Below are 27,118 nucleotides of genomic sequence, written 5' to 3'. Positions count from 1 at the left end.
TGCAGAAGTATTTTATTTTTTCATTATGATCAGGATACAAACTTGAAACACTGATCATGACAATTTAGCCTACCGGATTAAGCTCCTGGCTAGCAGTTGTAGCCTGATTATCTATTATATATTGTCCACTTTACTTTGACCTGTCCTATTTTTAGGATATTTGGTTTGTTAACATGACAACGCATTTTTATTTGATTGGGCGTCATTTAGGTGAGGCTATTTGATCGGAGAAACATGCACGATGTAAAAACGTTCCATCTCATTAAGTGTAAAACGTATCATCACTGTCATACATTTTATATCCAGCGTGTATGCTACAGAAAGGGCACACACTATTTCTACTACATTATTTATTTTGGAGGATTTTTTTTTTACAGAATGTTGGTGGAGTGCCGCTCCGATTCATCTCTCCAACAGCACCCTGGAGAGGCGCGCTGGGAATGGACAAGATAAATATCTTGCATCCCTGCCTTTGACAAAGCTTATCACAGGGCGGCATCAGCAGTCACCTAAAAAGCCCATATGCCAATGGTTGAGAGAGAAATTGTCGTTGTTTTGGGGCATATTATGTGAGGTTTTGTGTTGGAGGTGCGCCTTGGACAGTAGCTCAGAAAATGCCGCACTCGTCAATCTACCGTGATAGGTAGGCAGACGCCTCCTGCCTAATGAGCGGGCCGGCCCTGCCACCAGGTGTCACATTTTCCCTACTTGACTTCGGTGAGTAGCCTACCTTTTGTTGAGGAGGGAGGGATCATTCAGGAGTTTCCTGAAAGTATGTGATTATTTTTTTGCAACAGACTCGCAGAGTATAGGCTAGTCCAAGCATAACGTCGTCTTCAATTTTTCTCATGTCATTGTATTCGTTAATTTCGGCTCTTGAGCTCCAAAAGGTACATTGCTCTGACGCGCTCGATGATGAATGGAGAAAGTAAGCAAAACGACCCCAGGTACTCAAGAAACTGGACTAGGCTACTCGTCGGTGGATAACTTTACATTTTAATCCATGTCGTGCTTAGTCTTTGTGCTTTTGTAACTGCACATAACTCTCCTAATTCTTAAACATGTCTGAAGAAGATACGGGTATTCCTAAGGAGTTGCTGGGTAAGAAACTTTTTAACAGTAATGTAATTTATTTGGCCTAAAATTAACGTTACTACTCTTGCATTGAAAATTTTAAATTGCTCAACGACTATTGGGGGGGGGGGATAAACATGATATGTCAGCTGTTTCTCAAAGTTTCGAGCTCCACCTGATTGCCACATACATTTGTACACAAAGTTGGAGAGAAGAAATGGAGCTGTTCTTCTCTTCTCTTGAGAAATTATCCCAGAGTGTGATGACACCATTGGGATGACACATGCCTCCTCTAGGATAGACCAATGTATGGATAAACCATTGTCATACTACGCAAAGCACAGGACATACAACAAGCACAGACAGCCATATGAGATTTCTTCCTCAGTTTTCCTCACATTTCTTTTAAAATGTTACATTTTTCTTTTGAGAATGGACACTAATCAAGTTATGGAACCATCATGAAAACTGCAAAAACTGTTTTCAGGCATTAGTTTCAGAGAACTGTGGATGCATAAATAGATGTCCAAAAATGGCAGTCTGGGCCATGTTTGGAAATCTCCCTGTCTGTAAATGTTCTGATCTGAGTTGATGACCTCATGTCCAGAGAGTGATGTAATCAAGAGTTTCCCCCACTCTTGCCAGGATTCCCTGAAGAAAAACAAGACTACAATTTTTTTTAGGTGCCTCACCTAAACAGATCAGTCCCTCCCTCAGCTGGTTTCCTGGTTGGCATCTGGCTTCCCTTTTAATATAAAATTGACAACGGAATCATGAAACCTGTAAGAGGCAGACGCTGGTTAAAGCTGTGTTTGGTACAAAATTAAGCAATAAAATGACTGACTGCTATTACATGGGAGAAGAAAGTGCACAAGTGTTGAATTGCTAACCTCCCTAGCACTACCATATGGCCTGTGGGAAACCCACTACCATATGGCCTGGGGGAAACCCACTACCATATGGCCTGGGGGAAACCCACTACCATATGGCCTGGGGGAAACCCACTACCATATGGCCTGGGGGAAACCCACTACCATATGGCCTGGGGGAAACCCACTACCATATGGCCTGGGGGAAACTCACTACCATATGGCCTGGGGGAAACCCACTGTCTATGGACTGTGGTATTTTCAATACTTATGAGTTACTTTTTGAGTAGTGGTTACGAAACTGGCATTAGGTCCACTGTTGATACATCTGTTAAAAAAACAGCTCAATGCAGGCAAAGTGAATCCTAAGTTGGGTTTTATTTCCTATCAAAAAGCATTTCTGCTTCTGTTATTAATGATTTCCCAGGCCAAGCATGAGTTATTTAGGATTTTATAAAGGCCTACATGCAGTAGATGATACGATCACGCTATCGTTTCCATCTTCCAATTTGTTCCTCCTAGAGAGTCTGAGAGATGCCGTGGGAAGGAAGATCAAGCTCACCCTGAAGAAGAGGTTGAAACTGGAGGTCAAGGGTGACAAACTGGAGAACCGAGTTCTGGTAAGACATCAGGCCTGCATTCTAGGCTCCCATATAATTGGTTTCTCATTGTGCAGTTCTCTAAATGTAGCGTTAAATATGCAGACACAACACAGCCCTTCTATGTAGGAGAACATCAACTTGTCATTCTGAGCAACCCAGTGTTTGTAATTTTAAATGTTACAGGATGAGCCTCCACAACTGTCTAATTTTTGTTAGCAACTTCAGAGCACTTTCAAAAGAGCGCCAAAATGTATTGTGTTTCAATTGGAATATCAGTTGCCTCCATCAAACCCAAGGAAGACCAGAGACCCTTCGGCCTCTTTCCAAACAAAATTCTTCATAAGGTGTTGCAAGCTGATCTTCTTTATCCCTAAGCCCTGGGCCATGTTCATTAGGCATCGAATGGAAGAAAACAGACTAATACATTTTATTTGCGCCTTTCAAAATACCCAAGAACATGTACAGAATAAGAAACACTCTTTTTCATTTTCCGTTGTAAAAGGTTTTCCATTGCATGCTCTAATGAACACAGCCCTGTATAGACACTATTCAGTCTCACCTCATACTTAGCAACTTCATCATCCTTTAACCCTTTCCTCTAAGCCGTGGGCCAGAAAAGACATGAAAAGCATCAGACCCAACTTTCAAAAGACATTTGAGTCCTCAGTCTCAGTGTAATATTGTGTAAGAGGAAGAACAATGGATAAAGTGGTGTGGGAGTAGGCCTACTATTGGATATGGGCCTATCTTGTTTCATGTAACTGCATGTCTCTAAACCGTGTGTGTGTGTGTGTGTGTGTGTGTGTGTGTGTGTGTGTGTGTGTGTGTGTGTGTGTGTGTGTGTGTGTGTGTGTGTGGAATACTACTCAGCAGACAACGTATAACAGTGTGTGTGGATTTAAAAACTAAGCTTCTTGGACACTCTTGGCACGCTAATGTTTGCTGTACCACCCTCAAGAGTAAACAGACAAGAGCAAGGTCCTGTTTTAATTGTAGAACATGTGCAGCTGACTAGCTTTGGGAGATACTCTGAAACACCTATGTGTTTCCTAGTTCATAAAAAGGACAAATGTTGGCAACTGATTTTAAACACATAGTATAATGAGGATATAACTGGCTTGTTACTCTAAATACACATCCTCAACTCATGAAACTCGATGCCATTTTCACATTTGAAGGCATATCATTTCTGGAAAGTTGTCCTTCCTTAGAGTTCAGTGTGAAATGGGCACATTGTAGGCTCTGGGGGCCTATTGGACACTGTGTAGGCTCTGGGGGCCTATTGGACACTGTGTAGGCTCTGGGGGCCTATTGGACACTGTGTAGGCTCTGGGGGCCTATTGGACACTGTAGGCTCTGGGGGCCTATTGGACACTGTGTAGGCTCTGGGGGCCTATTGGACACTGTGTAGGCTCTGGGGGCCTATTGGACACTGTGTAGGCTCTGGGGGCCTATTGGACACTGTGTAGGCTCTGGGGGCCTATTGGACACGGCCTAGGCTCTGGGGGCCTATTGGACACGGTGTAGGCTCTGGGGGCCTATTGGACACGGTGTAGGCTCTGGGGGCCTATTGGACACTGTGTAGGCTCTGGGGGCCTATTGGACACTGTGTAGGCTCTGGGGGCCTATTGGACACTGTGTAGGCTCTGGGGGCCTATTGGACACTGTGTAGGCTCTGGGGGCCTATTGGACACGGTGTAGGCTCTGGGGGCCTATTGGACACGGTGTAGGCTCTGGGGGCCTATTGGACACGGTGTAGGCTCTGGGGGCCTATTGGACACGGTGTAGGCTCTGGGGGCCTATTGGTGGCATGTATGTTCACTGTCTCCTGTCTTGACTTGACACAACATTTCCCAACAGGACACTGACTGAGCTCATCAGACACTGATTAACACTGCCCACCACATTGGCACATTCTTAGGCCTTGCTAGAATTGGGATTGTAAATTCATCCGCCAAACTCAGTGGTCAAAATTGGGTTGAGTTGTCTTTACTTTTTAAGCCACAATGGATAAGTGGGTTTTACCTGTAATAATTATTATGGGATTGTGAAATGTATGTGTCTACGTGTGCATGATTAGTGTGTGTGTGTGTGAACATGCAATACCCCTCCCCCTTTTACACCTGAGATACTTGAAAATAAAATACAAATCTGAAACAGGTTGTCCAGAGCAGAGAGGGGTGGGGTCTCCTGCCTCAAACCCAGCCATTGGCTCACTAAGCCACTCAATGCTCATATTTGGCCTTGAGTGACTTCACTCCAAAAACTCACATACCACAGCTATCTGATCCACAGACAGTTCTCTCTTTCTCCTCTTGACTATAACTTTGTATTCACCTGTAGCATGATACTTTTGCATGTCTCTAGAAATGAGTTAGCTACCGCAATGTGATTTCAATTGAGTTTTCTCCAGTGTCTTTAAGAATAGAAAGGTTTAACACACAGAATCTATAGTAAAAACAAGAGACCATGTTCTTTACGTGTGTCCCAACTCTAGGTCTCTTTCACTTGGCTCTACAGTTGATATTTAAATTTCTTCTAGACAACAACAGCTGCAAACCGCTGGTGGAAAGGCTTAGTACTGTAACTCTGTCCAGTTCTAGTTGTACAGTTGTTGACTTCTGTTACGTCTCTGATCTGTCTCGCTCTCCTACAGGCTTTGGCATCCCATCGGGTCTTTCTGCTTACTGCAAGGGTCCCTGCCAAGGTAAGGAGAAGTGTGCCGTGTGTGCAAGGTGAGACTGCGTACATGCACATGTGAGACACTGTGAGTGTTTGAATGTGTGTTACTGTATATCCTGATCTTCCTATGTCTCAAATAGCTGCGTCCCACAGAAGCTTAAACATTAGTTTACTAGTGTGCTACATTTGTGCATAGTGCTACGGGAGTTAACATCAATATTACTCAAGGCCATTTAAGTTCTTGTAAAGTTGAAATCGCTGCAACTCCCTTTTATGTACTACGTAATGATGACAGACAGGGAATTCACTCCATTACGACACATAGTGAGTGGGGTGACTTCTGTCTGGATGAATTGAGGATACCTCAATTAGACTGACTGTCTTCCTCCCGCCCCCAGTCATCCATGATGGTCCTACTTGGGAATGTTTGGTTAGTCTATCTCCGAGCGTGCTCCTGCTTGTTTTGGAGGAGCGTTTCTGGAATTCGCTCTGGTACAGTTGCTGGCCCAAGGAGCAAGTCTCTGCAGATGTCTCCCTATTTCTGTTTCATTCTTTTGACTCTCTCCATTTTTAGGTTTTTCAGAAGGCATTGACTTTTTCTTTCCCACAGGCTGTGTTCACAGCTGCATTGTGGGTAAACATGTCAGATGTCATGGCATATGGTGGGACCTGCTCACTTGTGCCAGGCGATAATGTGCTGGTTAACGAATACCAGTAACTGCAATCTTTGGTCTGTGCATTTCATGAATGTGGTTAATTACAAATACAGTGCCTTCAGAAAGTATTCATTTTCATTTTGTTATGGACAAAGTGGGATTAAAATAGTTTTTTTGTCAACGATATACACACAATTCTTGGTAATGTGAAAGTGGATGAAAAATTCAAATTTGTTAGTGTTTTATTTTTCAGAAATGAATTATCTTGATTAGATAAGTATTCAAACCCCTGAGTCAACACATGTTAGAATCACATTTGGCAGCAATTACAGCTGTGTGTCTTTCTGGGGAAGTCTAAGAGCTTTGCACAACTGGATTGCTTTGCACAACTGGATTGTACAATATTTGCACATCATTCTTAAAATAATTCTTCAAGCTCTGTGAAGTTACTTGTTGACCATTGCTAGACAGCCATTTTCAAGTCTTGCCATAGATTTTCAAGCCAGTTTAAATCCAAACTGTAACTAGGCAACTCAGGAACAGTCCATGTCATCTTGGTAAGCAGTACTGTTATTGACCTGCTGAAAGATGAATTTGTCTCCGTGTCTGTTGGATAGCAGACTGAACCAGGATTTCCTCTTGAATTTTGCCTGTGCTTAGCTCTCATCTCCGTTTATTTTTATTGTTAAAAAAACTCTAGTCCTTGTCGATGACGAGCATACCCATAACATGATGCAGTCACCACCATGCTTGAAAATATGAAGTGGTACTCCGTGACGTTGGATTTGACACAAACATAACGCTTTGTATTCAGGACATAAAGTTTTTTTAAATTGCCACATTTATTATTATTCTTTATGGTAGTGGTCACCAACCTTTTCTGGGTCAAGATCACTTTCTGATCAAAATGCAAGCCAAGATCTACCACTCAGATTTTTTTTGAGCATGACTTAAAAAGCGTAAGCCTATGCAACATTAACCTTTTAAAAACAGCACTGTAGCAATGAGGTTTGTGCAGTAGGCTATAGGACCAATGCATTATCACTGCATATTAGCTTTGCATGAAATGCCTTGCCAATGCATTGTTGTTCAGGCCATTTAAAACATATATATTTACTTGTAGGCTATAATATGACCACACTGGTAATAGATCAGTTGTTGTATTACTTGCGAGACACAGCTGAGTGAGCATGCATTTAAATAATTTGCTTTTTATTTTACTGTGCTAATGGCGCCTGCATCTGATGCTCAGTCTCATCGGAGGGAGAGAGCAGCAGACTGAGGGTCCGCCTCTCAACGTCCCGCCGATCCCTTTCCTCTGCTGACCAAAAAGGGACATCGTCTTCCAGCTAATGGCAAAAAAAAATTATGGGGTAGTGTGTGTGTGTGTGTGTGTAGGCCATTGACAAATCTAAATGTAATCCATTTTCAATTCAGGCAGTGTAACAACAAAATGTGAAAAAAGTCCATGGGTGTGAATAATTTCCGAAGCTACTTCTTCAATTACTAGTCATTAAAACCAATGCACTTAATTTTTTTAAAGTTACACTATTTGCAGAGCCCTACAAGTATTCATGCTAATTCCTCTTTCGGGTGTATTTTAGTCTTATACTCGTAACATCTGGAAAGGTGAAACCCCTGAGGTGATTTTTGGTAACACTAGGCTACATGCTTATTAAAAGTTATACATAAAGTATTATAGCTGCAGGCTAAAGTTTTAGCATTTAGTTTTCCTGTATCCTGGAAAGAAGTCATAGTATGATGGTGTTTGGATTATTATACGCTCTGTGTACGACAGAGGCTCAGTTTTTCCTGGGAGTAAAATCTTGTCCTTGGAGTTTTGTGTGCCGAGCAAAGACATTGGAGGGATTTAACAGCTGGAGGGGGAGGTTTTTCCTTCCTCCTTCAGCCTGGGCCTCTAGCGTCAGAATGATAGCAGCTCTGGATTAGTTTGACCTCCTCTCTCTCTCCCCTGTCATCCTGCCAGTTGTGTGTGGGTGGGTGGGGGGGCTGTATTGGGGTTTGTCCATCTACACTATATATACAAAAGTTTGTGGACACCCCTTCAAATGATTGGATTTGGCTATTTCAGCCACACTCATTGCTGATGTGTATAAAATTGAGCACACCGCCATGCAATCTCCATAGACAAACATTGTCAGTAGAATATCCTTACTGAAGTGCTCAGTGACTTTTAACATGGCACCGTCCTAGGATGAGTTCCAAACTGCCTCTGGAAGCAACATCAGCACAAGAACTGTTCGTCGGGAGCTTCATGAAATGGGTTTCCAAGGCCGACCAGCCGGACACAAGCCTAAGATCACCATGCGCAATGCCAGGCGATGGCTGGAGTGGTGTAATGCTCGCCGCCATTGGATTCTGGAGCAGTGGGAACGTGTTCTCTGGAGTGATGAATCATGCTTCGCCATCTGGCAGTCCGACGGACGAATCTGGGTTTGGCGGATGCCAGGAGAATCTGCCCCAATGCATAGTGCCAACTGTAAAGTTTGGTGGAGGAGAAATAATGGTCTGGGCTGTTTTTCATGGTTCGGAGTAGGCCACCTAGTTCCAGTGAAGGAAAATCTTAATGCTTCAGCATAAAATACATTCTAGACAATTCTGTGCTTCCAACTTTGTAGCAACAGCTTGGGGAACGCCTTTTCCTGTTTCAGCATGACAATGCCCCCGTGCACGAAGCAGAGGTCCATACAGAAATGGTTTGTCGAGATCAGTGTAGAAGAACTTGACTGGCCTGCACAGAGCCCTGACCTCAACACCATTGAACCCCTTTGGGATGAATTTGAACACTGACTGTGAGCCAGGCCAAATCACCTAACATCAGTGCCCAACCTCAGTAATGCTCTTGTGGCTAAATGCTGCGGAGACTTGCTTCCATTGTTCCAACATCTAGTGGAAAACCTTCCCAGAAGAGTGGAGGCTATTATAGCAGCAAAAGGGGGGACCAACTCCATATTAATGGTCATGCTTTTGGAATGAGATGTCCACATAATGTTGTGTATCTCAGTGCCTGTTTATGACTTTGTCTGGTTTTTTTTTGTCTGTGTTGGCCTTTTATAGCTGTGAAAGAGAAAGTGGACACGTGTGCTTCACATGTTTTTGATTTTATCAATGTGTTTTCCAACATTTTGATTCCATACCTTTTTTTTCCTTTTTAGAGTATAGTACAGATTTTTGTTGTTGTGTGGTTTCAGATTGAACAGACCTTCAATTACCTAGATATACAGGGGATCATTAGTAACAAGCCCACTCAGGTAAGATAGTCCTGGCTTTAAACATTAAACAACTTCTGTTGAAACCAAACATGTTACAGACAGTATCAGTTGACACTGTGTTGCGCCCCCTACAGTTGTTGTTGGAGTATGACCGAGGCCAGCTGTCCCTGAAGCTTGGCTCTGTGGAGGATGTGGATGAGGTGGTGGCCCACATTGGGAGCTGTCTACACAGAATCTGTCCAGGCCTCTCCCCAGCGTAGGTCCCCTCTACTTTGTCACGCTCTCTTTTTTTACTTTCTTTATTGTCACTTCATTATTCTTTTACTCATACAAGCACATACATTAGTGAGTCACTCATTCACTCGCTTGCGTGCTCATTCACTCGCTTGCGTGCTCATTCACTCGCTTGCGTGCTCATTCACTCGCTTGCGTGCTCATTCACTTCCTCAGTCAGACTGTCACCCACTGTCACCCACTCTCACTTTACTCATGTCCGACATGCTAAAGTGACAGTGTGTGTTTTGTCCTCTGGGCTGACATGATAGAGTGACAGAAGTCGACATGGTAAAGTGACCGTTTGTGGTGTGTCCCCTGCAATGTGAAAGGAAGGCGATGAAGAAGTTGACCCTGAAGCCTCCCGAGAGGACGGCCGCCCTACAGTCTCTCTGGGAGGACCAGGCCACCACAGACCTAGGGCCGTGTGGTAACGTTATAATATAGAACATATTTCACAAAAATCCCAACTAACATAGTTGACTTTCTGAATTCACCTCTCTCATTCTCTCTTAGGTGGTTTCTCCCACATGTACTGGTGTCTCTGTGACCAGCTGGGTCTGCCATTCAGAGAGGAGGTGCAGTGGGTTAGTAGATTTCTCTTCATAGTGCAACGGGGCAATTTATGGAGGTCCAGTAGCCTGAATATCCTATTCATTTAGATGGGCATCTGTGCTAAAGTTTTCTAACATTGTATTTCTTGAAATACATGTATATTGACCTGGCTTGACATCCTGTGGGTTATTTTAGCTATATCAGCGCAAATTTCGCCGTTGTTTGAGTTATTCCCATCTTGGTCACGTCTCTCCATGTTGCCCAACAGGATGTGGACACAATCTATCAGACCCAGGACACCAGGGAACTGAACCTGCAGGATTTCGTACATCTTGATAACCGGTAACTTCACTGTTGTCAAATGTACACATAGCGTGAACAACCGTGTCTTTTATACCATTTTGTTTTTGATAATCAATGCTATTTACTTCTCCTCCAGAGATTTGGTGGCCATCATTGTGGTCCTGGAGTATAACCAATGGTTCACCAAGCTCTCCACAAAGGACTACAAACTGGTACATTTCATTCTGAACTGTGCTGGTGACCATTTTCCATTTTCTGTTACACTTATGAAGGGAAAAACTATTTGCCATCGTACAGTTCAACATAGGTAAATAAATTGGAGAAACAAGCATCATGCCACTCTTGAAGAGAGGTGGAAGTTAAATAAATTGTGAATACTTTACATTAAGCCTGTACTGAAGGTATATGCATTATGATTAGTGCTTGGCGATTAACTGAAATTGCAGTTAATATAATTTTTAAAAACTAATTGACCAACGTCTGTTCAATTATTTGAATTCCATTTTGTTCTGTTTTTTTTTCAAAGTTTCTCTAGAGATAAATCAGATCAAGCCCGAACTGTGCGATGTAGAAGGGAGTTGTAGTTTTTAACAGGCCAATATTCTAATATTCTTTCCCACAGAAAACGTCATAATTAACTACTCTGTTTGTGTGGGGTTGTTTGGGGTTTCTTTTACGCCTGCTATGTTAGGTTAGTATGGGGTAGACATGGAGAGGGAGAAGAAATGGAGAAATGGTTGCTTCACAAGGCATCTCTATCTCAGTGATTTGATAGTTTGTATTCAGCAGTCATTAAAGTGTCAACTGCACATTTTAGAGTGGCCTTTTATTATCCCCAGCAGATGGTGCAACCTGTGCAATGACCATGCTGTTTAATCAGCTTCTTGGTATGCCATGCCTGTCAGGTGGATGGATTATCTTGGCAAAGGAGAAATGCACACGAACAAGGATGGAAACAAATTTTGCACAAATGTGAAAGAACTAAGCTTTTGGTGCATATTGAAAATGTTGTGTATCTTTTATGGATCTTTTTATTTCAGCTCAGGAAACATGTGACCAACATGTTGCATTTTTGTTGTTCTGTTTTTGAAGAACTACTAAAATAGGGATTTTGTCAGACAGCATAGAGATGAGATGATGACTTGGAATTAAACAAGTCATCAAATAAAACAAATGTAATATATACAACAAATTAAATATTTTATTAAAGTGATAAATTCTGGTTAATAAGTGGTAAGCAGTAATGGGCAGTCACTACCATCACGGGACTTTTTAAATTAATTTTTATTTTTTACCTTTTATTTAACCAGGCAAGTCAGTTAAGAACACATTCTTATTTTCAATGACTGACTGGGAACAGTGGGTTAACTGCCTGTTCAGGGGCAGAATGACAGATTTGTACCTTGTCAGCTCGGGGGTTTGAACTCACAACCTTCCGGTTACTAGTCCAACGCTCTAACAACTAGGCTACCCTGCCCTCCTGGCAAGTTGTTTTATTCTGTGTTACAGCATTCAACCCACATAAAGCAGACTGTAGTGCATCTGTTTAAAACATGATTGAAATCGAAAGCCCTAAATGTTTAATAATCATGCCGAAATGACCTCAAACACTAATAGCTCAGCACTAATTTAGGATGCAGTTAAAATGCATTGTAAGACTTTCATTAAGTGCTTATTTTGTATTGAAACCATTCTTTATTATATAACTTCCACTATCCTCTGAGAGTGGCTGAACACGCAATTGTAAAGGAGACACTGTCCACAGCAGGAAGAGGACAGCTGTGTGTGTATAAAGGAGTGTGTGTTCTGGTGGTGGCAGGCAGAGAGGAGGCATGCGGATGAGATGTCAACAAGCTCTTATTAGTCAGGGATGGTGTGACTGCTGCTGATACTTAGTCATAGGAGGTGTGTGTTTGCTCGCACACTGTGTGTGTTTTGGTGAATGTGTCCTTGTGTGTGTTTGCATTTGCGTTCTTGTGTGTTTATGCATTTGAAAGGTTTTACGTTTTTGTACAGTAAGTTATGCATGTGTTTACACAAGCCTAAGCTTGTTACTTTTCACACTGAAGTGTTTGCTTGCAGTCCACAGATGTGTGTGAACAAATTCTGCGAGTTGTGTCCCGCTCCAGTCGCTTAGAGGAGCTGGTTTTAGAGAATGCAGGTCTCAGAAGGTGAGCACTAAGCACTGGTAATAAGCTCTACTGGCTTTATTTTATCCCATACACACACGCACAGATGCGGGTGCAAACACAAAACGCACACACAGTTTCAGAATGAATCATGCTCTCGAACGCAGCCACCGTCCATGCATGCTGTTCAGTGGGAAGCTAAGGGAGCAAGCTCACACACTAGTTAAATACATGACTCACTATTATCAGAAATATACTTCATGTAGAAAATACTGAGAGAACTTATGTAGAGCTCTGGGAAAAAGTGTACCCAATTGAGCTTCAGCCCAGCCCAAACGAAAAAGGGGGAATCGGGTGCTCGACTGAGGGACTTGAAAATCCCCAAAACATTCTTTACCCCTGGATACTTCAACTGGTGACTATCCGGAAGAATAAAGAGCACTCTGTTTCTGCGTCAATCTAATAGATTTATTGACGAGACAAACAAACATTAGGCTCTGATGAAGGTGATTCATGCCGAAACGTAAGCATGTTTTCCTTTATTCTCCCAGATAGGCACCGGTATCCTGGGGTAAGGAATGTTTTTGAGATTATGTAGAGCTGTGTCTTTTGATATTTTCAGTGATTTCGTGCAGAAGCTAGCCAACGCTCTGACCTGCAACCCTGCCTCTGCACTTCACACCCTCAACCTTACAAACAACTCCCTGGAGGACAAGGGTACAACAAACTCCCTGCTTTCATTTTTTTATTATGATATTCAATGATTTAGATATATAGGAAACTGCACAGATCAAGAATTCTAGTTTCTATTAATTCTGTCCTACGTTGGCATGGATCGTCTCAATGGCCAAATGTGTGTCTCAAAGTTTTAAGTTCATGAAAGGTTTAAGTCTGTTCATAAGTTTGTAATGTACTGCATTGTTTTCTAGGCATATCTGCTCTCAGTGCACAGCTTGCCAAACTCCCAATGGGTCTCAAGCATTTGAACCTTTCAAAGACCTCCATATCGCAAAAAGGTATTGAAATCCCTAACCGATTTCCTTGACAAATATCATGTGTTATGTAATATCCTCTGAACTTCCTGTGTATGTGTTGTCAGGTGTTAACAGTCTGGCTCAGGCGCTGAGTGCCAACCCTGCTGTCCCCACTACCCTCACACACCTGGACCTCTGTGGGAACTCACTCCGAGGAGACGACCTCTCAGTATGTACATCTCCTGGTAAAAGTTGCTAGCACAGATCAAGGATCAGCTAATACTCCACAAAGCCTAATCTTAATCATAAGGGGAGGGAGTGCAGAACTGATTGTTGTTAGTGTTGTATTGGTAACATAATCAAAAGCATAAATGTTCTGTCCTGGCTTTCATATGTTTCACACAGGCCACAGAAATGGTTCCCCTTCATTGTACTCAGTGTTTTGTTGTTTTCTTCATAATTTCTCTGACTCTTTTCACAGAATCTCTACAATTTCCTGGGTCAACATAACAGTCTAGTAACTCTGGATCTGTCCAGCAGTGACTGCTGTCTGGACCAAGTAAGTGAACCCCCATCCAATCCTAAAAATAATTCACACTGCTATAGTTGGGCAATGATTGGACATTTGGACTTTAACCCTTTTTATGGGCACATTACATACCGTGGGGCAAAAAAGTATTTAGTCAGCCACCAATTGTGCAAGTTCTCCCACTTAAAAAGATGAGAGGCCTGTAATTTTCATCATAGGTACACTTCAACTTTGACAGACAAAATGAGAAAAACAAATCCAGAAAATCACATTGTAGGATTTCTAATGAATTTATTTGCAAATTATTGTGGAAAATGAGTCAAGACTGTAACTACCAATTGGATATCACAAAATTGGAGAGAAAAAGTACAACAAAAAATTATAGTATGCAATGACAGTGAACATGTCATATTTGGATATCAAGTGAGCACTGTTTATAAGTAGCGTGCTGTCTGCTTTTGATATCACTTATAGTTATATTTATGGATCTTGTTGTTATATTTGTTGCTATGCAAATGGCCAGTCCATTTCATAAAATACTGTCCGTAGTTCCCTAGACTGTGAACTTGGATAAAAGATGTGATGTCACTTGACTAGTCCATGTTGTTCAGATGCTCAACGCCTGTCTTCCAGGTCTGCACTTCACTTCTACGAGGTTCTCTCAAGCACCTCTCAGTACTCAACATGTCGAAGAGTGTTTTCTCTCACAGGTGAGCCATACAACAACAGAATCACTTGCTTATGCTAAAATAAGCCTGTCACTCAATAGTTGCTGTTGTCTTCTATGTCCATGTGTCGTATACTGCTCAGTTTGTCAAAGTGAGAACACCTGAGAACTTCAGAACAAATAACCCAAGTGTGTTGGCCTTCTTTTTAACCCACAGGAGAAGTAAAGATGTCCCGCATTCCTTCAAGCAGTTCTTTGGCACTGCACTGGCGCTGAGCAGTGTCAACCTGTCTGGAACCAAGCTCCCCCTGGAGGCACTCAAGTGAGCTTGCAGTCTGCTCCATTTAACTGTATTACACCAAGAATGAAAATATGATCTAGAAAACTGGAGAATATTCCTGGAGAAACTGTGCATGTCTATAAATGGTTAGTGATGTATCTTTTAGACAGGATGTCATAGTTATTTGGCTTTTTACATGTTTTTATGTTAAAGTAAGTAGTATGGAAATATTACTTAAAGTTGCAGTGAACAAGAAAGCAATCTAATCACACCAAGTATTTAATTCCTGCATACTTCAGTCTGCTTTGATGATTTAACTGAATAGAAAATAAATCGTTGAGTTTGAATTAGTTTCTTTCTCTTCAGAGCACTTTTACTAGGTCTTGGTTGCAATCCTAATCTCAGTGAAGTATCACTGGATCTCAGCAGCTCTGAGGTAAGAGGCTGAACTACTGCCTTGGCCCTGGCACAGTTACCTGAATCTCCTGAGGGAGAAATTAAAGGGGAAGTCTACTCTGAAATAAAATTCTAAAATTAAATGTTGTCTTGACACCCCTTTATTATTTGGGCTGATGCTCTGCATATTCTGAATTTGAATTACTTAGCTTTATTTACTTGTTGTACCCTGAATGACAATCAAATACATCACCAAAATACACTTGCTATCCTTTCTCTTAATGTTTTGTTTGTTACTTCAGCTAAGATCTGGAGGCTCTCAGATTCTGGAGGGCTGCATAGCTGAGATTCCCAACATCTCCAGCCTGGACATCTCAGACAACGGTGAGGCCTGAGTAGACACTGTATGTACATTGATTGTGAATGTACCTTGATTATTTTACTTGATATTGTGTTAAATGTGATGCTCAGGTTTGGATTCAGACCTGACCACTCTCTTGGTGTGGCTGGCCAAAAATCGCTCCATCCGCCACCTCTCACTGGGCAAGAACTTCAATAACATCAAATCCAAGTACGATACTTAATTACCTTGGAATTTGATTTTTTAAATCTTAATTTTAATTAGCCTGTCACTTAATATCCTCCTGTTTGTATGGTCCTCTCTGTCTGGAATGTAACAACGTATGCATGTTTTCCCACAGAAATTTGTCTCAAGTCTTGGACAACCTGGTGCACATGATACAGGAGGAGGAATCGGTGAGTTGACTCTTATGGTGACACTTAGTCATAACAGCTTAGCATAAATATGTGTTTTAACCATTCATTACCATCGTTCAACTAACCTCTTTGTCACTTAGCCCCTGACGTCCCTCTCCCTGGCCGACTCCAAGCTGAAGGGAGATCTGTCCATCGTGCTGAACGCTCTGGGCAGCAACACCAGCCTGATCCGGGTGGACATCAGTGGAAACGGCATGGGAGACATGGGGGCCAAGATGCTGGCCAAGGCCCTACAGATCAACACCAAGCTCCGGTAAGAGGTCAAGGCTCAAGAAGAGGTCCACAAGGGTCAGCTGTGCCAAGCTCCAATACGGCATAATATGGATTCTACTATAATATATTCTTTGTCATCTCTTATGCGTTTTGTACAGGACAGTTATGTGGGACAAAAACAATGTCAGCCTACAAGGCCTCCAGGATGTGGCAGCTGCTTTAGAAAAGTATGTATCTCTGTGTGTCACAATTGTATATTTATTTATACTCCTCTGCACAACTTCCCATGGATATTTTGGTTAGGATATATGAGTAGGCATACACTTAGTTACATATACAGTACTGTTACCCTCTCTTTCTTTCAGGAACCACACCATTCGCTTCATGCCTATCCCCATCATCGATGCTGCCCAGGCCCTCAAGGCCAGCCCTGAGAAAACAGAGGACGCCCTACTAAAGGTCAAAGTTCATATTTGTTTGCATGGTGGATATGAACTCATAACATAATTGATGTTAATTGTCATTGATAAGAAGGCATCGATAGCAGTGTTGAATGCAAAAATGGTCACATTTCCGTCAACATGAATATTATTATATTTTTTAAACGTTTAATTTTTTGTATCGATCTCTACAAATCAATTCCCCTGCAGATGGAGCAGTATCTCCTAAGGAACCACGAGACTCGAAAATACCTCCAAGAGCAAGCCTACCGGCTTCAGCAAGGCATTGTCACGACAACCACACAACAGGTGACCCCTCTGTTTATATGTTTGATATGTAACTTTGGTATTTTATTTGAATCCCCATCAGCTGTTGCAAAAGCAGCAGCTACTCTTCCTGGGGTCTACATAAAACATACAGAGCATCAATAGACAAGAACAGCTCAAGGACAGAACTACATACGTTATTTAAAAAGGCATACATAGCCTACATATCAATGCATACACACAAACTATCTATATCAAATAGGGCGTTGTGCTTTATCTGTTTTTTGAAACCAGGTTTGCTGTTTATTTGAGCAATATGAGATGGACGGAAGTTTCATGCAATAAGGGCTCTATATAATACTGAATGCTTTCTTGAATTTGTTCTGGATTTGGCCACTGTGAAAAGACCCTGGTGGCATGTCTGTTGGGATAAGTGTGTGTCAGAGCTGTGTGTAAGTTGAATATGCAAACAATTTGGGACTTTCAATACATTGACTGCATCACTTTTTATAAGAAACATTAGTCTCTCCACAACTCTTAGCCAAGAGAGACTGGCTTGCATAGTATTTATATCAGCCCTCTGATTACAATGAAGCGTAAAACATGCCACTCTGTTCTGGACCAGCTGCAGCTTAACTAGGTCTCTCCTTGCAGCACTGGACCACATGACTGGACAATAATCAAAATGAGACAAAACCAAGTAATTTAGTCTCCTCAACTTGTACAACAGCCATACCATTCATTACCAGATTCAGCTGAGGTCTAGAACTTAAGGAATGATTTGTACCAAAACAATGCTCTTAGCTTTAGAGATGTTCATGGCCAGTTTATTACTGGCCACCCATTCCAAAACAAACTCTTTGTTAAGGGTTTCAGTGACTTCATTAGCTGTGGTTGCTGATGCGTGTGTGGTTAAGTCCTCAGCTTACATGAACACACATGCTTTGCTTTAATGCCAGTGGCAGGTCATTGGTAAATTTACATAACAGTAGAGGACCTAGAGAGCTGCCCTGCGGTACACCACTTTTTACATGTTTGACATTAGAGAAGCTTCCATTAATGAAAACCCTTTGAGTTCTATTAGATAGATTTGAATACACAAAATGGCAGAGGTGGAAAAGCCATAACACGTACATTTTTTTCAACAAAAGGTTATCTACAATAATATCAAAGGCTGTACTGAAATCTAAAAGTACAGCTTCCACAATCTTATTATTATCATTTTCTTTAATTTGTCTCGGCACTTTTTGGATAAATGTTAGTAGTACATTGAGTTTCCACTGTAGAAATTTAAAGTTACATAATACATTAAGTGTTGAATGCCAATAAACCATTACATTACATCCTCTGATAACCTCTGAACCCTCCTGCCTTCTGCTGCTCCAGATGATGGACATGATCTGTGTAAAGGTGCAGGACCACCTGAACTCCCTGAGGTATACAGAGACTGACGTCGTCCAGGAGGACATGAAGGTGGCTAAGAACCTCATGAAGGACGCCAGAAACTCCAAAAGAGTGAGCTGTGAACCAGACATATTGTTCTCATAAAATCGGTAGAACATACAGTATGAACGCGGAAGTGATAGAGCGTGGATTTCAACTTTTGATCTAGAGAGACAAAAATGACAGGGTAAACATTAACATCAAACTCTACATGGGACATCCTGGTTAAATAACATTTAGAATGAGGATACAAGAAAAGAGCCTCAAACTCAAATGTTTTTATTTTTGTCTCTTCCCCTCCCTGTCTGCCCCTCCTTCCAAACCCTGCTCATCTACCTAGCTGCTGCCCAACCTGTACCACATGAGGGGATCTCCTGGTGGCATGGGCAGCCCCATTCAGGACAAGCTAGAGTCCATGGCCGGAGAGATAGCCAGGGTCATGGATGGACAGCTAAAGGTACGCAACAGTCAACACAGCAGTAAATGAAAAATGTATTTTATTTTTCGAGACAGATATTTTGGGTGTTGATTTATCTTAGTGAATAACATAGTCCAGTCCTCGAAGTTGGATGTTTTTGTTCTGCACAAGTGGTCATGTGCTTGATGATTTAATGATTCATTGAGTAGTTGGGCTTGAACAAAACTATGCAACCTGAGACACTGCCCTAGTCCTTGCAGCAACTGTGAATCCTGATTTTAAGGATTTTGAGACTGATTCCCTGACCTGTCAATGTTTTTAGTTTGCTGTTTTATGATTTTGTTATACTCTTGTGAATTCTATATTTTTTTTTACTAGATTACTTGTAGTTTTTCATGTCTGTCTGTAATTCTGTAATTACTTGGTGCTGCCTATCTTGGCCAGGACGCTTTTAAAAAAGAGATTTCAAACCTCAATGAGCCCTTCCTGGTACATAAAAAAAAAATGGAATAACAATGTAAGCTAGCACAATTAACTTGCCAACCCCGCTTCCCCCCCCCCCCCCCCCCCCACTCCCAGACGTTGTTGCAGTCTATGGTTGACACCGCTGAGGGCCTCTGTCCCCATGTGATGAAGAGGAGCAGCCTGCACCAGGAGCTGATGAAGGCAGGTGCAGGAAGGATGACCATCCCCCCATAGCTTCATCACCACCACACTACTGGAACAGTCAGGAGTCGACATCATCAACAAGATCAGGTGATCACCACATGGCCTGGTCAAGATCGCCAGCAGATGTTCTCATACAAAGTGACTAACAACAAGTGCATTCAGCTAAGGAGAGGAAAACAACAAAACAATAGTATCTACAAAAGCAGTTTGATGCTGGGGTCTGGTCCAATGGTAGTCCTGCTGAACCCGGACTACGCATTGCCTGCTTTGTGCCCATCACAAGTGACCTTCAACAGATAAACGCTTGGGGGGGCTGGATTGGAGGAGCCCTTTTGAGACCTAATCAGTAAATAATTTCATGTGTAGATGGTATCAGTTAATGTGAATTCAAACTGAATCAGTTCCTTGTGATCTGATCTGTGTATGACATCTTAGACCTAGTGAAATAATTATGATTATGTGACATAGCCTTAGCTGATAACCTTGCAATGTATGTAAACGTCACTCTCAGAAAACTACTGTAACATAGTCTGTAACTATATGCAGCCTAGTCATGATACATTGCAGGTAGTAGAGAGGTAGGATCTGCCTCATGTTCTCCTCTCTGTCACACAGTGAAGTGAAGCTCAGTATGGCTTCCTTCCTCTCAGACCGTATCGTGGATGAGATCTTGGAATCTCTGTCCCGTTCCCAAAACACTCTGGTCAGTACTGTATATTAAAATAGATTATTTCTCTTCCGCACACATGCATGCACACACACACACACACACACACACACACACACACACACACACACAGAGAGACACGATAATGCATTTTTGCTTAAATTACTTGTAATCCTGATTTGGGGTACTTCTGCACCACATCAAAGCAAATACTGGTGAAGAAACACTGACTGTGTATGCCTTTTCCTCCCTTCCCACTCCAGGCAGAACACCTGACCAGGAAACCTCAACCTCTTCTCCACCAGGAGCCCAACAAGATGGAGGTGCTGGAGGAGACAGTCCTCCAACCTGAGGCCCAGACCCAGGAGCAGAGTCCTCACCATGCTGAGAGGCTGGAGGAGATGGACACATGTGTGGTAACTAAGACTAGTCCATGTGAAGTTTTGTGATCCATATCTGCTGTACTGAAGCATGACTCACCTGCTGACTGTTTTTTTTTCTCGACTGTGTTTGTGACCTGCGGATGACACCCAAGTCCAAGAGGAAGAGCATTCTCTGCAGGATGCTGCGGCCTGTATCTGTGGCCTTTGGTGAGTTTATGTTCTACATCCCAGGTACAGTAGATCTGGTCAAATACATTTAGATTAGAGTAGTAGTAATAGTAGTAATTTCAGCAACTTGGAATGAAAGAGGTTTGGTTTTGTCTCGTCTATTGATGGTTGGTTGTTCATCAGAAATGGAGTTTGACTTGGACAAGGCCCTGGAAGAAGTGCCTATATATGAGGAAGATCCGCCCCCTCCTGCCCCATCGGACAAGAAGCCGACTTACTTTGGCGAGCTGCCCACTATGGAGGCCCGAAAGTTAGAGCACCACACCAAGCTCCGCCCCAAACCGAAAAAGAGGACCAAACCTAGCCGAGAACCAGTAAGAGGCCTTCCACCTGCCCCCTCTCTTTCTCCCTCTTCCACTCTTTCTATGTCTACCTACTATTCTGTATTGCTTGATGTAGGCCTAAATATTTTGGGTTTTCAGCGGGAACCAATCTGCACCTCTCCACCACCAGAAGTGGAGCAGAATGACCTCCTGGGGAAAGTGGATGAGGGTGTTGATGAATTCTTCTACAAGAAAATCACCAAACTTAGTTTTAAGTGAGTCTTAATTCCTATTAGGCTGAACTCTTCCCAAAAAGTAAATGACATTACTCAATGTTTTAGAATAAATTATTCTAGTTTTCATAAGATTGAAATAACTCTGTGTTTTGTGTTAAAGCATGCAGCAGTAAGCCATCAATGGCTAGATTGTTTGCAGGCTAACTAGCTATGGGTAAATGCCAAAATAAAGGAAACACAAGTGTCTTAAGGCGTTGGGCCAGAACAGCTTCAGTGAACTTTGGCATAGATTCTACAAGTGTCTGGAACTCTATTGGAGTTGTTGATGGTGGCGCAAAACCCAGTGTCAGGCGCCGCTCCACAATCTCGCATCATTTAAAGAAAAATTTATTTAACCTTTTATTTATCTAGCCAAGTCAGTCAAGAACACATTCTTATTTACAATGACGGCCTACCGGGGGACAGTGGGTTAAATGCCTTGTTCAGGGGCAGAATGACAGATTTTTCCTTTTGTCAGCTCTAGGATTCAATCCAGCAACCTTTGGGTTACAGGCCCAACGCTCTAACCATTAGGATACGTACTGTCCCCATAAGTGTTCAATTGGGTTAGGATCTGGTGACTGAGACACACACACACACACACACACTTTAAATCCCCTATGCTCATTTGAGACCCCTTTTTCAAAGTCGCTGAGATCTCTAGCTATGGTAGCCAAAATAATGGGCAACTGGGAATTTGTATACATGACCCTAAGCACGATGGGATAATAATTGCTTAATTAACTCAGGAGCCACACCTGTTTGGAAGCACCTGCTTTCAATATACTTTGTCCCTCATTTACTCAAGTGTTTGCTTTATTTTGGCTGTTTACCTGTACCTTTTTAATACCTGTATTTAGAAGTTGTTAATTATAGAAGTTGTGGGTGTGTACTGTTCAGCAAAAGCCTTCTTTAAAATTTCCAGACGACCCACCCTGAGGGGCTCCTCCAACATCCAGGAGGGGTCGGAGAAGAAACGGGAATCCCGTAAAAGCGGCTTCCTTAACCTCATCAAGTCTCGCACCTCGAAATCTGAGAAGAGCCATGGAACAGCTGCCATCACCGCCCCAGCTGCTGCGACTGTCAGCACTGTGACAGAGGAGCCCTTGTCCCCCAAGGCTCCGTTGTGGGACCACTCTGAAATCTCCCCTGACCACTCACGAAAGCCACCAACCCCTGAACCCACTGAGGAACAGCACTCCGAGAGTGACAGTAAGGGTAGTCCTCATGGTGGCCGGCACTTTGGAGTCCCCGTAATGGGCCCCCTAATGGGATTGGACCTCCTGGCGGAGATGAGAAAAATGCATGAGAAAATAGTCTCTCATAAGGTGGGTAAACTGACCAGATTTAGCTCCTTTTGACTCTGTTAAGTGTATGAGTCAGTAGCACCCCTTAGCACAGTGTTTCCCAAACTAGGTGCACGTTTTGGTTTTAGCCTTAACACTACACAGCTGATTCAAAGGAGCAAAGCTTGATGATTTGTTGATTATTTGAATCAGATGTGTAGTGCTAGGGCAACGTGAACCCCTTGGAGTCCCGAGGATCGAGTTTGGGAAACCCTGCCGTAGCATCATTGAACTACTGAATAATTACCTTTACAGGGTAACACACAACCTCTTCTGAAAAAGTCCCAGATAGTAAGGAATAAACAGGGAGATGGTAATACGTTTGTTCTTTTAAAGTTACACTATTACCTGTCTTCAACTGTAAGATCGACCAGTCACTTGGAAAGCTACAGATTGTCATGAGTGGATAACTGTGAAGGTGCCGCACTGTAGTGGCTTTATATGGAACATCCGTGTCTCAGCTTGGTTCAGACTGTTGAATATAGAACCATGCAGTGGAAAAAACAATTGTACCTCTAGAATCAGGTTCAGGACTAAAGACATTGGCCATACTGAAAGACGTTTGTTTGTTATTTTTTACAGTCGGACTCTTCAGACAAGGCAGATGATAAAAAAGGTGAGTTGGCCTCCATATCCCAATCAGGTAATTAGATTTGAATTTGAATTACATTTAGTGATATCTTAATCTTTATGTACAGAAGGATGGCTCAACTTAATTATGCTACGTCTGTCTTGCCATGCAGCTTGCCAGCTGCCATGTGGTACAATAAAAGTGAACAGAATGTTTAATTAAAATAGAGCCCTAGCTAACACTTTGTTTAGACAGTCCCTTGTAGAAGCTCTACGAACCATACCCGCTGTTGCTGTGTCCAATATGGGTCGTCTTTGTTATGTCTCTGTAGGAAAGCCAAAGGGTCAAACATCGTCGATAGCGCCCAGGTCTAAACCCACCGGTGTTACACCCAGATCCCCAGCACCCCAGAGCATCAAGCCCCACATGGGACCACACACTTTGGGACCCCTGAGCCCTCGTGCCAGCAGCAGCCACAGCCCAGGTGGGCATATGACGAAGTATACTTTATTGAGTGATACTCAGATGGCAAATAAAGGCACTAGAAGCAGAAATAGATGATTACTTAGTTTATTGTGATTTTATCTTGCCTTAATTTGTCCTATTGGCTATAACCATTCTTTATTTAGTCTATTTTTCACCCTCAGATGACACCCCTGACTCCCCTCTTGGAAACGTATCCCCAAAAGGACCACTGCCCGCCCCTCGCCTGAAGAGAGAGCCCTCAGACTATGAGAGGGAGGAGGAGAGTAGCCACATTAATGGTAGGTAATATCTATTACCTGTGTGTCCTCCATCCAGAAGAATTGATTTGGGATCAGCTCACCACAGTCCAAAGTGTTCATATTGAGAGTAAATCGAATAAACAAAGCTGTTTTGCTTCATGTAAAGACAAAGAGATGTATTTAAATTCACTGAGAACGTAGTTTGATTTAGAAATAGTCATTATGTGAGTTTGATGGAATTGAATAGACACCTGGTATGATTGAAGAATAAAAGCATTGTTCATCCTCATCACTCTCTCCGTCAGTTGAACTCACAGGAGACCCCAGCCCATTTGACTTGGACCAAGAGATGGACAGGTCTGCAATTGGTGGGAGACAGTGGTCCTCCCTGAAGCGCTCCAGTTCTGTGGTACAGGAAGTAGAAGGTCGAGAACGCACCAAGTCCCTCCCTGCATCTGGTTAGACCAATTACCTTCTCTCCTTCAGCTATTTAAAAAAAGTATTTAATCTTAAGACTCGTACAGTGTTGTAGTGTTGGGTGTATCAACTAATAGTAATAAAGTAGGTTGCAGCAGTTTTGGCAGGTCCAATAGTTGCCATACCTTTTGAATAACATGCAGTGTTACTGGCTGTTCACAGTAATCATAGTTGTAGGGGTTTTGCACCAGGAGCTCCAGTAGCTATTTGTGTTGGTTTATAAGTACTCACATAGCTGTGACATTGTTTGTAGTACCAGTAGTTATGGTTGTAGGCCACCAGTTGTAGCTTCCTCATTGCTTACTACCATATCAGCTCACACACCGCTCTCTTGCAGTGAGACCTTCATCCACGGTGGACCTTGTCCACTGCCAAAGCCCTGGGGTGTTTGCTAAAGACAACACCGAAGAGGACTTCTCTCCTACCCCTGACACGGACCAAAGACAGAATCTCAGGCCTGACAACATGGAGGACACCATGACGACATCCCAGTGTAGAAAGAAAAGCTACATCTAGATTCTCTCTACTTTCTCCAAAGTGTTCCATGTAGTGTCCAAGTGTGGAGAATTGTAATGCAGCCAAAGAGGAAAGAACCCCCAAAAAAAGCTTATGGACTAATCCATGCCAGTACCTTACTCTGAATTCTCTTACTTTAAACAAAGACTGTTGATTGGCTTATTCAATCAACCAATAAGCACTGCTGTGTTTCTATGTCTACTTTGCATGTTATGTATTTATGTAATAACACACTGAAAGAGTCATGCATGTGTTGAAAAGTACACTACATGACCAAAAGTATGTGGACACCTGCTCATTGTAACATCTCATTCCAAAATCATGGGCAATAATATGGAGTTGGTCCTCCCTTTGCTGCTATAACAGCCTCCACTCTTCTGGGAAGGCTTTCCACTAGATGTTAGAACATTGCTGTGGGGATTTGCTTCCATTCAGCCATGAAAGCATTAGTGAGGTCGGGCACTGATGTTGGGAGATAGGCCTGGCTCGCAGTCAGCGTTCCAATTCATCCCAAAGGTGTTCGATAGTCAAGTTCTTCCACACCGATCTCGACAAACTATTTCTGTCTGGACCTTGCTTTGCACACGGGGGCATTGTCATGCTGAAACAGGAAAGGGCCTTCCCCCAAAGTGTTGCCACAAGGTTGAAAGCACACAATAATTTAGGATGTCATTGTATGCTGTAGCATAAAGATTTCCCTCCACTGGAACTAAGGGGCCTAGCCTGAACCATGAAAAACAGCCCAAGTCCATTATTCCTGCTCCTCCAAATTCTACAGTTAGCACTATGCATTGGGGCAGGAAGCGTTCTCCTGGCATCCGCCAATCCCAGATTTATCCATCAGACTGACAGATAGTGAAGCGTGATTCATCACTACAGAGAATGCGTTTCCACTGCTCCAGAGTCCAATGGCAGCAAGCTTTACAACACTCCAGCCGACACTTGCCATTGCTCATGGTGATCTTAGGCTTGTGTGCGGAAGCTCGGCCATGGAAACCCATTTCATGAAGCTCCCAACGAACAGTTATTGTGCTGATGTTACTTGCAGAGGCAGTTTGGAACTCAGTATGTGACTGTTGCAACCGAGGACAGACTATTTTTACGTGCTTAGGCAGTCTGGTTCTGTTAGCTTGTGTGGCCTACCACTTTGCGACTGAGCCGTTGTTTCACCTAGACGTTTCCACTTCACAATAACAGCACTTACAGTTGCCCGGGGCAGCTCCAGCAGGACAGACATTTGACGAACTGACTTGTTGGAAAGGTGGAATCCTATGACGGTGCTACGTTGAAAGACACTGAGCTCTTCAGTTGGGCCATTCTACTGCCAATGTTTTTCCTATGGAGATTGCATGGCGGTGTGCTCGATTTTATACAGCTGTCAGCAACGGTGTGGCTGAAATAACCAAAACCACTCATTTAAAGGGAACTCCACATATGTATATGTATGTACAGTACCAGTCACACCTACTCATTGGACACACCTACTCATTCCAGGATTTTTCTTTATTTTTACTATTTTCTACATTGTAGAATAATAGTAATGACATCAAAACTATGAAATGACACCTATGGAATCATGTGTTAATCAAAATATATTTAATGTATTAGATTCTTCAAAGTAGCTGCCCTTTGCCGTGATGACAGCTTTGCACACTCTTGGCATTCCCCTAACCAGCTTCACCTGGAATGCTTTTCCAACCGTCTTGAAGGAGCTCCCACATATGCTGAGAACTTGTTGACTGCTTTTCCTTCACTCTGCGGTCCAACTAATCCCAAATGATCTCAATTGGGTTGAGGTTGTGTGATTTTTGGAGGCCAGGTCAGCTGATGCAGCACTCCATCACTCTTGTTCTTGGTAAAATAGCCCTTACACAGCCTGGAGGTCTATTGGGTCATTGTCCTGTTGGAAAACAAATGAAAGTCCCACAGCGCAAACCAAATGAGATGGTGTATCACTACAGAATTCTGTGGTAGCCATGCTGGTTAAGTGTGCCTTCAATTCTAGAAAAATCACAACAGTGTTACCAGCAAAGCACCATCACCACCTCCATGCTTCATGATGGGAACCACACATGTGGAGATAATCCATTCACCTGCTCTGCGTCTCACAAAGACACAGCAGTTGGAACCAAAAATCAACATTTTTGGACTCATCAGATGAAAGGACAGATTTCCACTGGTCTAATGTCCATTGTTCATGTTTCTTGGCTCAAGCAAG

At 42.7% G+C, this 27,118-nt stretch overlaps 1 protein-coding gene across 1 annotated transcript; it reads left to right on the top strand.

The window, feature by feature from the left end:
• The first annotated feature begins 752 nt into the window (after nt 1–752).
• LOC124043502 (F-actin-uncapping protein LRRC16A-like) lies at nt 753–25,286 on the top strand. The gene is given in 39 exon segments (XM_046362162.1): nt 753–1,101; nt 2,466–2,563; nt 5,202–5,252; nt 9,096–9,155; nt 9,251–9,372; nt 9,722–9,819; nt 9,906–9,976; nt 10,213–10,286; nt 10,384–10,459; nt 12,330–12,418; nt 12,999–13,093; nt 13,306–13,392; nt 13,476–13,579; nt 13,832–13,909; nt 14,513–14,589; nt 14,764–14,868; nt 15,193–15,262; nt 15,525–15,606; nt 15,694–15,793; nt 15,924–15,978; nt 16,080–16,252; nt 16,371–16,439; nt 16,578–16,671; nt 16,863–16,961; nt 18,306–18,434; nt 18,703–18,819; nt 19,360–19,470; nt 19,472–19,536; nt 20,065–20,152; nt 20,380–20,532; nt 20,652–20,706; nt 20,851–21,041; nt 21,150–21,265; nt 22,191–22,593; nt 23,194–23,227; nt 23,514–23,666; nt 23,830–23,946; nt 24,213–24,365; nt 24,722–25,286. Coding segments are annotated over 39 exon segments (4,131 nt in total). The 5' UTR covers nt 753–1,061; the 3' UTR covers nt 24,901–25,286.
• Nucleotides 25,287–27,118: the final 1,832 nt, after the last annotated feature.

Source organism: Oncorhynchus gorbuscha, linkage group LG09, assembly GCF_021184085.1.
Source record: "Oncorhynchus gorbuscha isolate QuinsamMale2020 ecotype Even-year linkage group LG09, OgorEven_v1.0, whole genome shotgun sequence".
Taxonomy (NCBI): Eukaryota; Metazoa; Chordata; class Actinopteri; order Salmoniformes; family Salmonidae; genus Oncorhynchus; species Oncorhynchus gorbuscha.
This window is presented reverse-complemented; position numbering and strand designations above follow the sequence as displayed.